This window comes from Mesoplodon densirostris, chromosome 7 (assembly GCF_025265405.1).
Source record: "Mesoplodon densirostris isolate mMesDen1 chromosome 7, mMesDen1 primary haplotype, whole genome shotgun sequence".
Taxonomy (NCBI): Eukaryota; Metazoa; Chordata; class Mammalia; order Artiodactyla; family Ziphiidae; genus Mesoplodon; species Mesoplodon densirostris.
The window spans coordinates 76,430,061-76,444,428 of NC_082667.1; the positions used below are offsets into that span (position 1 = coordinate 76,430,061).

General features: G+C 40.3%; 1 protein-coding gene across 3 annotated transcripts in view; it reads left to right on the plus strand.

Moving 5' to 3' along the window:
- The window catches only part of NELL1 (neural EGFL like 1), a 911,833-nt gene that overhangs the window by 827,831 nt on the left and 69,634 nt on the right, over positions 1-14,368 (plus strand). For 2 of the 3 annotated variants that reach the window (XM_060103268.1, XM_060103270.1), the window contains one exon: positions 5,805-5,945. The exons of the other annotated variant lie outside the window; for it this stretch is intronic. In XM_060103268.1, the coding sequence (XP_059959251.1) occupies positions 5,805-5,945 (141 nt within the window). The remainder of the gene's footprint in view (positions 1-5,804; positions 5,946-14,368) is intronic. 3 annotated transcript variants of the gene reach the window in all.

The window sequence follows — 14,368 nt, forward strand, 5'->3', positions numbered from 1 at the left end:
GAGAGGGTGTGGAGAAAAGGGAACCCTCTTGCACTGTTGGTGGGAATGAAAATTGATACAGCCACTGTGGAGAACAGTATGGAAGTTCCTTAAAAAAACTAGAAATAGAACTACCATACTACCCAGCAATCCCACTACTGGGCATATACCCCGAGAAAACCATAATTCAAAAAGAGTCATGTACCACAGTGTTCATTGAAGCTCTATTTACAATAGCCAGGACACGGAGGCAACCTACGTGTCCATCAACAGGTGGATGGATAAAGATGTGGCACATATATACAATGGAATATTACTCAGCCATAAAAAGAAATGAAATTGAGTTATTTGTAGTGAGATGGATGGACCTAGAGTCTGTCATACAGAGTGAAGTAAGTCAGAAAGAGAAAAAGAAATACCATATGTTAACACATATATATGGACTCTAAAAAAAAAATGGTTCTGAAGAACCTAAGGGCAGGACAGGAATAAAGATGCAGACATAGAGAATGGACTTGAGGGCACAGGGAGGGGGAAGGGTAAGCTGGGATGAAGTGAGAGACTGTCATGGACATATATACACTACCAATTGTAAAGTAGATACCTAGTGGGAAGCCACCACATAGCACAGGGAGATCAGCTCGGTGCTTTGTGACCACCTAGAGGGGTGGGATAGGGAGGGTGGGAGGGAGATGCAAGAGGGAGGAGATATGGGGATGTATTTATATGTATAGCTGATTCACTTTGTTATAAAGCAGAAACTAACACACCATTGTAAAGCAATTATACTCCAATAAAGATGCTAAGAAAACAATAAAAATATATAAATTTAAAAAAATGCAAATGAACATTTTTAAAGATCTGGAAATCGTCTCTCAGTCCTAACCAGTGACCTGGTTACAAGGTAATATTAATTTTTTTCTGTCTTCTATTTTTAAGCAGTAATATAGAGCCCAAAGTTAATATCCTATACAATAGGGGAAACAGTAAATTTTGCTTAAGGGTATTTTTTGTTCATCACATCTATGAAGTTTGATTTTGTTATTCCTGATCTACAGATCAGAAAGCAAAAATTTGGAAAAATCTAAACAATATATTAGTGTGTTGTTGGGCAGGAGTTTGAAGTCATATTTGTGTGCAAAGCCAGTGTTCTCAACCATGGTTATATGTTTACATTCCAGTTGTGCTGATAGACTCTAAGTGTCTGGAGTACAGGGACCTTATCTTTTTCACCTCTTTATCATACGGTGGAATATAGCTTCATACAAGTATGCTCAATAAACTTTTGTTCAGTGAATGAAAGCATCAAAAGTTTTTCTCATGGCTCAACCTACAAATCCCTAGAAAAGATATAATCAACGATTTCACTGTGAACTTTAACCAATTAATATGAAAAACAAAAGTATGTCCTTGGAAATAAATTTTGAGAACAACTTTATTTTGTAAATTTTCAAATAGCAAATCTGAGAGAGAGGAGATCAGATGAAGGAAGAGATTCATCCAAGTCAAGAAACTAGAATTTTGCAAGAATCCAAGGATGTGTTTGCCAGTGACTTTTGATAGCAAATTCACTACATTCCAAATAGGGTTAAATGTGTTGTTTAGGACACATCCTATGGAAAAACCTTGGGTTGTCCTCTGTTTTTCATGCTGAATAAAAAACTCAAAGGACAAGTAGGATTCTTGATTGAAGGCAACTTTAAGTGTGTGTCTTTTGTTGCCTTGAAATCTCTAAAGATTAGTCTCAGAAGCAAAGTCTTAAAAACTATATAGTGTCTTTTAGACACTATAAAGTGTCTTTTAGGTAAATAAGATATAAAGATTAAACTAACCCCATAATATTTAATTTTGCGAATTGACATTGTATCTTTGTGATTTGCAAATAGCAGGATCTCTTGTGGTGCTTTAAATCTCTATTATAGCACTTTTTCGTTGTTCCTTATGTTCGGTCCATTGTCATTTATTTTTTCATTCATTCATTCCCACAGACTTTTACTGGGTACTTTCATAATGCTTGGCATTCACTTGTTTTTTTGTTTTTTTAGTTTCTGCTTTATAACAAAGTGAATCAGTCATACATATACATCTGTTCCCACATCCCCTCCCTCATGCATCTCCCTCCCTCCCACCCTCCCCATCCCACCCCTCCAGGGGGTCACAAAGCACCGAGCTGATCTCCCTGTGACATTCACTTATTATTCCAAGAAATGTAAACCTAAGATGTTGTCTCTATTCTTGGAAAGTCTGCATTTGAGGGATGGACACAAAAGGGAAATAATGCTATGCTTAAATAGATGTGTGTGTACATAGTGAGGCATTAGGGAGGGAGGACCTGTATGTCTGGAGGAGTTGGAGAAGGTGATATCAGTCAGGGTTTGAAGGATGAGTGTGTGGTATATACCTCTTCCTCTTGTTTGAGAGCTCCTGGGTTTCAGGAATCACAACTTCTTCACTTTTGCATCTGTTTTGCAACTGCCACAATACAAATATCATCCTTGACATGTATTTTCAGCTCAGCCAATATTTAGAGAATTGAATAAATACATTATCTTGGTGTAAATCTTCCTTTCTCTGTTCATCAATGACATGATGTGATAGAAGAGTGAGAAGTACGGGTTCTAGCTCATTCTGAACCTGGTTTCACCATATGTTAGCTATTTGACCTGGGCTATCATGTGATTCATTATGTAGCAGACACTTGGATACAAAAGTGAATACTGTAGGTTCCACTCTCAAGAATCCTCCAACATCTCTTGTTTCCTCTGCTACATTTTCAGGTCTGTGCTGGATTAAACTGAGATTTAAACAAAATCCTAGGATTTGTTATAGGAAGGAAAAATGATTTTTTTATTTGTCTGTTTCCTTGGCAATGTCTGACACCGTGTGATGCACCCAGGCTCACTGTGATTTATCAGAATTCCTTGAGACGGGGCCAGATTCCATGGTGAACTCACAGAGACCCCGTTCCCGGAGCATCTGTCTTGTTTGTTTGCCCGTAGCAAGTGTTGACTGGGAGAAACAAATCTCTTAGGACAAAGGCAGCCACAAGCCATTTAACAGTTTTTAAAGTTCCCAAAGTATCACTGAAAAGCCTCCAAGTGTTTTCTGTATTTGGGTTTGTGGTTGTTGCTTTTTGTTTTGTTTTGTTTTTTTGCGGTACGCGGGCCTGTCACTGTTGTGGCCTCTCCCGTTGCGGAGCACAGGCTCCGGACGCGCAGGCTCAGCAGCCATGGCTCACGGGCCTAGCCGCTCTGCGGCATGTAGGATCTTCCCGAACCAGAGCACGAACCCGTGTCCTCTGCATCGGCAGGCTGACCCTCAACCACTGTGCCACCAGGGAAGCCCATGTGGTTGTTGCTTTTAATACTACTGCGACTATACAGAAGAAATAGCCAGTTTTATGAACACGACGAAAATATAAGCACCTCTCAAGTACAGCCTGGTTTCATATAAAATGAAACTGTTGGCTTCAGCTGTAGACCTGGCCCACGAAATAGAAATGTGCAGCCTTGTTTGCAGGTGCTACTGTGTGATGAGCCCTGGTTATTCCCAGTGAAGCCCCAGGATCTTCTGTGTGCAGTGCAGCTCTCAGGCAAGGAACACCTCCACTACTTTTCTAATTTTCCGTATAAGCCAGGAATACCCCAGTGTCTCTGGGGTAATTGCAGATGTATAATTTGACTGGTTGTATTCACTCCCTATAAGAGTCTCCCATGCTACACAGATAACTTATATCCTGCTGGATCGTGGAAGCTTTACTAGTTTCTCTTATTTCGTTTTGGGAATAAAAATATCTTGAATTTAAAAAAAATATTTGCACATCATTCAGTACTCCCGCTCCTCCTAGAAATTTCCTGTAGAATTGAGAGCAGGAGGAATTATTGGTAAGATGTTCAGATAATTTATCCTCCAAACTGAGTTGGTTTTGAGAATGAAAGAGGCAGCAGGTGACAAGGAGACCAACCAGGACATACGACTTCTTTGGTTATTTGAGAAGTTTTGCTTTTGTATGTCCTGGTTTCCTGACACACTAACTGTGGCTAGATGGTTGTTACCTAAACATTGTCATTAGTCTAGAAATCACAGGGTCTGTGGGGATCATGACAGACTTTCTGGAAGCTTTGGAAATAAATGTCTGAGGCAAAATTTGTTGCTGCTTTGTTACAGAGAGTTATCTTTCAGCCTGTCATAGAGAAGTTATCTCTGAAAATCAGTCTTCTAGTTATGTCTGTTCCTCTTGGTGACCTGTATTTAGAAATAACCAAACTGACTTCATAACTTAGGGCCCGGTTCTTCCCCTCTGTGAGACATGGCCTCAAGTCACTTCTCTGTTTCAATTTATGAACATTTTAGTGATTCAAGGTGTGTCCCACTGAACCACACACCTGTAAAATTTCAGAAATGAAAACATAGTTGTTGAAATTTTATTGTTTGGAGATTTATAATAAATGCACATACAACCTGACTGCTATAGCTGAAGGTGCTATAGAAGCACTAGGTCCTGTAGCCTGATTGCATTTAGAAAGCTGAGGGATGCTGTATGTCAAAGGACTGCATGAACTTAATGACACAGCCATAAAGGAAGAAGATGGCAGTTGGCAGAAAAAGGCCAGGATGCAGTTGCCCAGAATAAAGAGCTGCACCTTTCCTCTCTTTACTTGGCTGGAATGCTATGAGATGAGACTGGCAGGTTTCAAACTACATTCACAGCCTTGTGCACAACTCAGGACTTTTCAGTATAATAGATACACTGGTAGCTGATGCCTACAGCAGGGCACTGCTGAACAGGGCTCCAAAGAGCGTTGTATCCATTATGTGTTATATCTTAGTATTAATTAAATTTCTATTTGTATAAGACTGCTGTAGTTCAGGTGTTTCTAGGAGGACTAGGGGGGGATTCCCAGCCAGCAATGGCTATATTCCAAGAAATAATTACCTGGAGAGATTCTGTAAGATGAGCTGAGCCTGGCATGACGATTGACAGCTCATTGTTCTACAGTGGTGTCATTCTTCTGCAGCTCAGAGGCAAGCCTTTGGGCTAGAGAATCCAGGCATTTGCTGATTCTAAGAAGCCAGATTCTAGAGCAAATAGAGCCCAGAAAACTTCTTTTCATCAGGCACGATTGAAGAATGAGGAGCTCTGGTTGACTATCACAAATCAAGTCCTTAAGTGAATCAGCAGTTTTAGAAAGAATTAGTACAGTGGTTCTCAAACTGTGCTCCCCCAAAACTTAGTTTCACAAGATATTATCCAAAGAAAAAGCATTCCTCAGCCAAATAAATTTGGGAAACAGTGCATATTATGATTCTGCTAAGTTTTGCAGGGCATATAAATATGATAAGTCTCTGAGACTGAAATCTATAAAACATTAGTATAACACTATTTAACCTAGAGTTTCCTGAACTTATTTGTTCACAGATATTTTCAAAGAATACCAATTAATATCTGGGATTATTATACTGAAATCATTGAAGCAGAGAAGAGTCATATACTCTGAATAACAAAACTGTGCCAAACATCCTCAATTTAGTTTCTGGTGATTCAGAAACTAACACAGCCTGTGCTGTTAGGAATGTGTTCATGACCATCAGTTCTCATTCATTGTTCAATGTATGAGAAAGCATCCAAAAAATGAAGCTTTCAGGTTGTTTGTTTAGATTCTAGAAAAAAAAAAGATGGGATACAGTTTTTCCTGTAACTTTATTTTAGGTGACTAACCAGTTTTAAATGATATGTTGACATGAGCATGTTTTAGGTGTTTATTGAAAGGTTAGTGTCAAAAGAAATTAATGTCCTGGTGGGCTTGTGTTTTTCTCTGAGGCAGATATTGATGAATGTACAGAGGGGATCATTGAGTGCCACAACCATTCCCGCTGCGTTAACCTGCCAGGGTGGTACCACTGTGAGTGCAGAAGCGGTTTCCATGACGATGGGACCTATTCACTGTCCGGGGAGTCCTGTATTGGTAAGCAGCTTTCAGCCATGCCCTCCATCCATCTGGACCTTTGCAGGAAGGACAGCCTGCTTTGGTAGTCTGTTCAGCTCCCAGTGTTAAGATATGACCCCCCACTGGTTAAACTCATCAGTTTTCAAATTTCCTCCCTCTACAATTCAGGGATCAGGCCAAGGATTAGGCAGTGCAGAGTTTTAAAACTATTATACAGAAACTAGGGCAGTCAGAGGACAAAGCCTGGGTCTGTAGTCTGTGGCTTTTAGTTCTTTCTGAAGGAAACCATGATGACTTGCTGGAATTTTTCACAGTTTAAGATACAGCTGTGGGAGAAGAGGGAATATTGAGGGACTTAGAAAGTTTAGTTTAAATCTCGGCTCTTGTACTACAAAAGTCACTGTACCTCTCTGAGCCTTCTCCTGTGAATACATAAAAATGTGGATAATAATGCACATATATTATTAGATTTAAATGGGATACCATAATATTTAAAGACTATAAGCTTTGGATTGATGCACAAATATGATAGAGTCAAATTAACCTTATTATGGTTGCTATTACCACTGCTATCATCTTTGCAAGGTCTCCTTTAATCATTTTTCTGCTTGCAGTTCTGTTAACTGCTGGACAGAGGAAGTTAACAGATGGAGTTCTTCCCCTTCAAGACCTTATACCTTTCACAAAATCCAAACAACTGATCAAAAATGTAATCGTTTCAGGGGCTTCCCTGGTGGTGCAGTGGTTGAGAGTCCGCCTGCCAATGCAGGGGACACGGGTTCGTGCCCCGGTCCGGGAGGATCCCACATGCCGCGGAGCGGCTGGGCCGTGAGCCATGGCCGCTGAGCCTGCACGTCCGGAGCCTGTGCTCCGCAACGGGAGAGGCCACAACAGTGAGAGGCCCACGTACCGCAAAAAAAAAAAAAAGTGATCGTTTCCATGAGAACCTTGGCCAATCCAGTTATTTCATGTCATGTGGACTCAGCTGAATTCTTAATGCTGATTTGGACAGACCCAGAGGGCAAGCATCCTGACCATGGGTTCTCAAAGTTCAGAATGCTGAATTCAAAAATGGAAATTTGACTTTGCTCTCTGCATATCTGCATCTTATTTTTTCTAGAGGTTGCTCCTGAGAACCGGTCAGTGTTTTTTTTACAACTTTTCCCCTAAGATTGCTCTGAAGCAACGATGAACTGGGGAACAAGGGGCGCGTGGCATGAATTGTCCATTGCAATGTTAGCATTACTGTTGAGAGGCACGCAGTGTAGTTGTTAGAGGCATAGACCCTTGAGTCAGACTCCCTGAAGCCAAATTCCAGCTCTGCCATTACTAAGTAGGTTGCAAGGTCTTAACTAAACTCTACCTCATTTGTCTCATCTATAAAATGGAAATGTTCACGTTCCTGCATATTCAGCCCTCTGCCCCACGTCTCTCCGTGTTTCTTTTATTGTTAAAACGATGATTTGCAACCTCAGGGAGAGGTTTGCATCTATCCTCGGTCTTCATATACTTCCTTTACACATGGCCAGGAGCTGAAGTATGTGTACAACTCAGAGTAAATAGATGTTATGTGAACAGGGATAGATCAAATGGCTGTTTTGGATAGAAATATAGAATATTGACATATGCAATATTACATTTTGGGGCTAAAGATAAAAATTTCATTTTTAAAAACAGTACTTAACATCAATAAATAGGTGACTCTTAGCTTTTTTGTGCATAAAAGACCTTAAACATGACTTAGTTGATCCAATTTGATGACTGCCTGGACCTGCCATGGTGTCGCACACTTCTGTGCCTTTGCATGGGCCGACCCCGCTGACTGGAATGGAACAGAGCTCTGAGTCAAGGAGCTCTTCGCCTTGATCATGTTGATTCACATGTGAATTTTTGTTCATTTTCCTAACTTCAGCTCAGGTTTCACTGGGACCCCATGAAGCATTCTTTGATGTCTTCATAGGAGTTATCACTTCTCGCCTCTCTAGCTCTAGAGCTTTTACCCCAGCATATGTTTCTGTAGCTTCACTTGTTGCACTACCATTCAGTTTATTTGCTCTTGGGCTAGTCTGTGAACATGAAATGAGGTTTATTCTTCTGTCTCTCCAGAGAGACCCTTTGGTAGTTGGTGTGCAGTAAATGGGAAGATGCAACCACAGTTCATGTGTCCAATAAAGAAATGCAATCTCAGAAAGGGTGACACCCTGCTTCCAGCCGCGTAGCTTGTTTGGTACAAGTAGAGACTCAAGCCTAGGTCAAGGGTGACTCTATGTCCCAGATGCTGGGGAAAGTCCCACTTTATACCTATTGTTCTGATGTAATTATCAGTCGTGCCCTGTCACTGTCATAAATGTCCCTGTTAGAATGACAGATGTCATGGTCACCTCACCTGCTGATTTCTCTCTGCCATGCTGAGTGACGTGCCTGGGGAACAAAGTTCTGCCATCCCCAGGGATGCACTTTCTTCATCCATGAACTGCTTCCTGCTCTGCCCAGGAAAATGTCGGTGAACTGGATTCCTTGGCAAGGAACTAGGGTTGTTTTTAGTAGTAACATATTTTCTGAATTCGCTTTCATTTCCTCACCTTTAAAAATAGCTTTGTATGTGGGTCTTACTAAGAACAGAAATCTGACCATCATTTAGGTTATTTTTGGTAATTGAGAGCACTGTTGGTTCAGAATATTTCTTGGTGTAATAGATGTATAAATCTGATCATGTCACTTTCTTGTTACATCCTTCTAACACCTTCCCATTGAATGTAAATAAATTTCTAACTTCTTTGCATGGTCTTCCTCCAGGCTTTAGGTGACATTGTCCCTGCCCACTTATTGGGCTTACCTCTTATATATGTTAGCCTTTCTCATCTTTTCATGCCTTGAACATGACAGTGAACTCACCCAGTTTCAGGGCCTTTGCCTTTGCTGTTCTCTCCATCTGGAACACTCAACACCTGTTTCCTTGCATGGTTGTCTTTTTTTTTTTTTTTGAAGTATAGTTGATTTACAATACTGTGTTAGTTTCATGTGTACAGTATAGTGATTTGTTTTCTTTTTCTTTGCAGATTATATTCCATTAAAGGTTGTTACAAGATATTGGGTATAGTTCTCTGTGCTATGCAGCAAATCCTTGTTATCTATTTTATGTATAGTAGTTTGTATCTGTTAATCCCATACTCCTATTTGTGCCTCCCTCCCTTCCTTTCTCTTTGGTAACCATAAGTTTGTTTTCTATGTCTGTGTCTGTTTCTATTTTTTATATAGATTCATTTGTATTATTTTTTAGATTCCACATATAAGTGATATCATATAGTATTTGTCTTTCTCTGACTTATTTCACTTAGTATAATATTCTCTATGTCTATTCATGTTGCTGCAAATGGCAACATTTCTTTCTTTTCATGGCTGAGTAATATTCCACTCTGTGTGTACGTATGTGTGTGTGTGTGTGTGTGTGTGTGTGTGTGTGTGTGTATATATATATATATATATATACATACATACACACCACATCTTCTTAAGCCAATCATTTGTTGATGGTCACTTGGGTTGCTTCCATGTCTTGGCTATTGCAAATAGTGCTGCTCTGAACATTGGGGTGCATGTATCTTTTTGAATTAGAGTTTTCATTTTTCCAGATATATACCCAGGAGTGGGATTGCTCGATCATATGGTAACTCTACTTTTAGTTTTTTAAGAAACCTCCATACTGTTTCCACAGTGTCTGCACCAATTTACATTCCCACCAACAGTGTAGGAGGGTTCCTTTTTCTCCACACCCTCTCCAGAACTTGTTATTTGTAGACTTATTTTTTCATTTAATTCTTAGCTCGAATGCCACTTGTTTGAGGAGACTCTCCCTGACTATTTTATCTGGGGTAGTTGCTTCATTATATCACTCTCTTTTATCTCTTTTATAGCATTTTTTTGTTTACAAATTTATTGTGCATATACATATGTGTAGTTGTCTCCTGACACAAATGTACAGATTCTCTGAGGGCAGAGACCTTGTCTATGTTTCACCACTGTACACACATTTCATCATGTGTACACAATGTAGGCACAAATTAGGCATCAATGCATATATGTCAAATGATTGAAGGAATAGATAAAACTGTATCAGGTCAAATGTATTTTGTATTTGGTTTGACACAACTAGTTGTGTAGATTGCAGTGAGTAACATAAAATGTTAAATATCACAAAATCATGTGAGTCTTTCGTTTCAGAAACATAATATTTATTAAGAACAATCATTACACCAGTACTGGGTTAAGTCTTCTGGGAATATGAGTATAAAGAAGATAAGATCTCTGTTCTTGAAGGATTTATAACTTGAAATATTTTGAATCATAATAACCTATCTTAATGGCACTGAAAATTAGCACATAAAATAAGCCCTAAGTAACATCAGCTACTAATGCTTACATTTAAAAGAAATAGCAGCATCTAAAACAATCGTTTAAAAACCTCTTTTAGGTGTTTTAGCAACATGCACTCAGCTATGCTTTTTCCCCGGACAATAGCAGGGATGGCATATATTGGAATCTAAAATATGGCAATTATAGGCTTTTAGGGCAACAGTCACCTGACACTCCATGCCATTTTTTGTTAGATGAGTTTAACACCTGCTCTACTGACTTCATCAGTTACTGGAAGCGTCGAACGTTACTAACATCATAAAGAACGGCACCCTTGCAACAGTTACTGTCGCCTCTTTCTGCTAAAGTAGATCATATAATTGAAGAAATGACTAGTCTAGGTATTGTAGAGACAGACGGAATCGCCCTTCTTGAGAAGTATATCAGAGTCTCCTCTATCTTCCTCTTTCTCTCCCATTTGCTTGTATATGTTTATAAATCCAGGAGAGATGGGCACACACAGGTTTGCTAGCTGGAATTTGTAGACGAAGATGACAGGGGTGCCTTATTACTGTGGGGTCCGGTGCACTTTGTGTTCGGGTGCAGTGGTGGGAGTTCAGTGACTCTCAGTTTTCACATAGAAGCTGTGAGCAGTTCCTTTCTATCTGGGCACAGTTATCTGGGTCATTTAGAAATGAACACTAATGTATAATCAACAATGCCATGTCTAAAGAGCAGGATTTTACGTATTTTGAAAATGAGATTCAAATTCCCTTGGATGTCAATCTGTCTCCGTGATCTTGCTTCTGCCTTTGAATCTTTATTTTCCTCTGCTCGCTCTCATCTCCCACATGAATCCTCAAGCTTCCGCAAATATTTCTTCCACTCTTCCCAAACCCTGCACTCTTTACTCCTTTGCTTGTATGCTTTTCCCTGACCATCCCTCTATCCCCATTTCCACTTGTCAAAATCCTGATGAAGTTTTACACCCTAAACTAGTGATTCTCAAATGTGTTTCACAGTAGATTCACATGAGTAGCTTTTTAAAAATACTTATAATGGGGCGTCACACACCTGGAGAATCTGATTCAGTTGGTCTGTTATGGGATAGATTGAGGTCATTTTTTTAAGGTCTACAAGTGATTAGAAAGAATAGTCAATTAACATAGAGAACCACTGTCATATTTCTCTAATAATAATAATAAAAGGCCTACCTCTTCTATGTTGTGATAGCCATGTGTTTGCACGTGTTGTATGGAATTTATCAGATTAAGTTTGTTGTTGTCATCAGTTCTTTATATCCTGCAGTACAGCTGAGGTCTTTTTGTATCTTCTATAGATTTGTATTGAATTAACTTGCATTGTTCATGCAATTTTGTCATTATTATCAAACAAAATTTTCAAATCCTGGTAAAATCCATTTTGTTGATGACGGACTTGGGGATAACATATAGCTCTTCCTATGGGACGCAGCACCTCTTGGCCTCCCATTATTGCCTCCTCTAAAGGGACTTGGTTGTGTGAGGCAGGTTCCCAGACTCTGGAGTCTGTTTTCTGGTCACTGTAAACAGCCCAGTGAGTATTTACTTGTCAGAGCAGCTGCTGCAACTGATGTGAACTTGCAGAGCAACATAAAACAACCAGAGAATGTTCCACTGGAATCTCTTGGGAAGGAGAGTTCACTTTTTATTGATTGAAGTATCAGGGCTGATTGAAATAGTCTAAGAATGATTTGGGTTCTGCTGTCAGTGTCTAGTTCTCATAGGAGTGGAGGTAAAAAAAAAAAAAAAGGGCTAGAGGGGGCTTCCCTGGTGGTGCAGTGGTTGAGAGTCCGCCTGCCGAGGAAGGGGACACGGGTTCGTGCCCCGGTCCGGGAAGATCCCACATGCCTCGGAGCGGCTAGGCCCGTGAGCCATGGCCGCTGAGCCTGCGCATCCGGAGCCTGTGCTCTGCAACGGGAGAGGCCACAACAGTGAGAGGCCCCCGTACCGCAAAAAAAAAAAAGAGCTAGAAGCTGGAGATGCTCCCTGTGACACACCTCACTGTGGGGGATGGAGGATTATGAAACCTTAGCCGGTAACAGTGTGATACAGGAGAGGCAGGTTTCCAGTATATACTTATAGGATTGTTGGGATTCAAACCCCAGCTGGGCCGCTTTCTAGCTGAGCCACATTTGGCAAACTATTTAACCTCTCTCTCTAAACCTTAGTTTCTTCAGCATACAATGATTAAAATAATATTTCCTGGTGGAATTTTTTGTAATATAAGTGTTCTTATATGCCAATATCCTAGCAGGTAGTAGATGATAATAGTCAACATTTAACTTCCCTTCGCCTAAATCTCTCATCTGTCAAATGAAGACAGCAACAGTGGTACTAATAAGAGCCAACATTTATCGAGCGCTTACTTTCTGCCAGGCACTGAGCAATTTACAGAAGTGCCGACCTCATAAATTGCTGTGGAGTCATTGTGAGGATTAAATAAGCTAACATATTCAGCACTTGTGTTTTTAAGTGCTCGGTAAATGTGAGCTATTATCATGAACTGAGCACCTACACTATGTGCCAGGGAACTTCATGCACTACATAATTTAGTTCTCACAGCTGTCTTAGGAGAGAAGCCCTTTTACTGTCACCATTTTAAAGATGAGGGAAATAAGGTCCCAGGGATTAAGGTAATTTGTCCCAAATTCCACAGCCAGTAAGGGGTGCACAGAGGCTGTAATCCAGGTGCCTTTGATCCCACATCTTCTTTCTGCTTTTAGTATAACACTGTAGAGCTGTCTGGAGAGGAGAAGACCTGTGATGAGCCACAGACAGAGGAGCTGTTAAGCAGAGCAGCTAGAGGTCAATGAGACAGGGCAAAAAGAGAATGAGGGAGTATAACTGAGACCCAGACAGTGTTGCTATATTCTGTCTGAATCAAGCGCATTGTGGAATTGCTTTATCCGAAGGACTCAAGGGCTGTGTCTTCGGGCCCTCCTGCTAGACCAGGGGCAGGATGTCAGGGTGGCAGGTTCTTGACAGGTAATCTGATAGCATCTTAGCCTTAACAGTAGTATCACCTGGCTATCCACTGACCCGATTACCTTCCCTGCATTTTTGATGATATGAATCCCGAGTAGAAAAGGAAAGGAAGGCGTGGGGAATAAAGGGTATGAGAAACGGTGGTAAGTAGATTTTTAACTAATTATATTTGTTCATTCATTCATTTATCCTCCGCTGCTTGAAAGTAATTAGTATATACAAAGAACACACGTTCAGTAGGGTTATTAAAATAAAAATATTTGAAAAATACAGAAAATATACTAACCATGAGAGTTAACAAAGACATTTATGAATATCCTGACAGGCAGAGCAAAAAGGAAAGCATGATTATATGAACTGGTCTAATCTGGAAGGAGTTCGCATAAAGTCTTTAAGCAAAAAGGCTCAAATGTGCTTTTTCTCTGTTCCAGAGCAGAGATATGCCAGGGTGGTGAAAGCATCTTTGTGGACCACAGTATTTCAAGCTAAGAAAATTTCAGAGACAGAGGCATACACACCAATCTCGGAACACTCATTGGATTTTCTCTTTGCCAAACAATAAAACCCAACCATGCATAAAGTATTTTCATTGAAACAGCTCCTGCCCCAACCTTCCTTGATAATATTTAATGATCTCTCATTAACTTCAAGATTGATATTTGTTGCCAAAGAACTTAAGGTTTGGTTTTCATCCAAGTAATGAACTATCTAAGAGACTTCCCAAAGGCAGACACCACCTGGCCATGTCGCTGTTTAAATAGATTTATGCATCTAACTAGCAGTGGTGTGAAGTATGTGGGGCTGTGGTCTGGGGACTCAGGGGAGCTCAGTTGCTTGGTACAAAATTGCCACCTTCAAATGGACAGAGAGACCAGGGACAGACACCACCTGGGTATGGAATGGATATGGAATAGGATTGGTATAGTCAGGACACAGGATGGAGAGGATAAGAACATTTCCCAACATCTAATAGAGGGGATATTCTGGGTCCCCCAGAAAGGGCCTTACAGTGGATATTAACACACAGTTGCAAATGTTAAATCAGATGAGAAATGTGTCCCA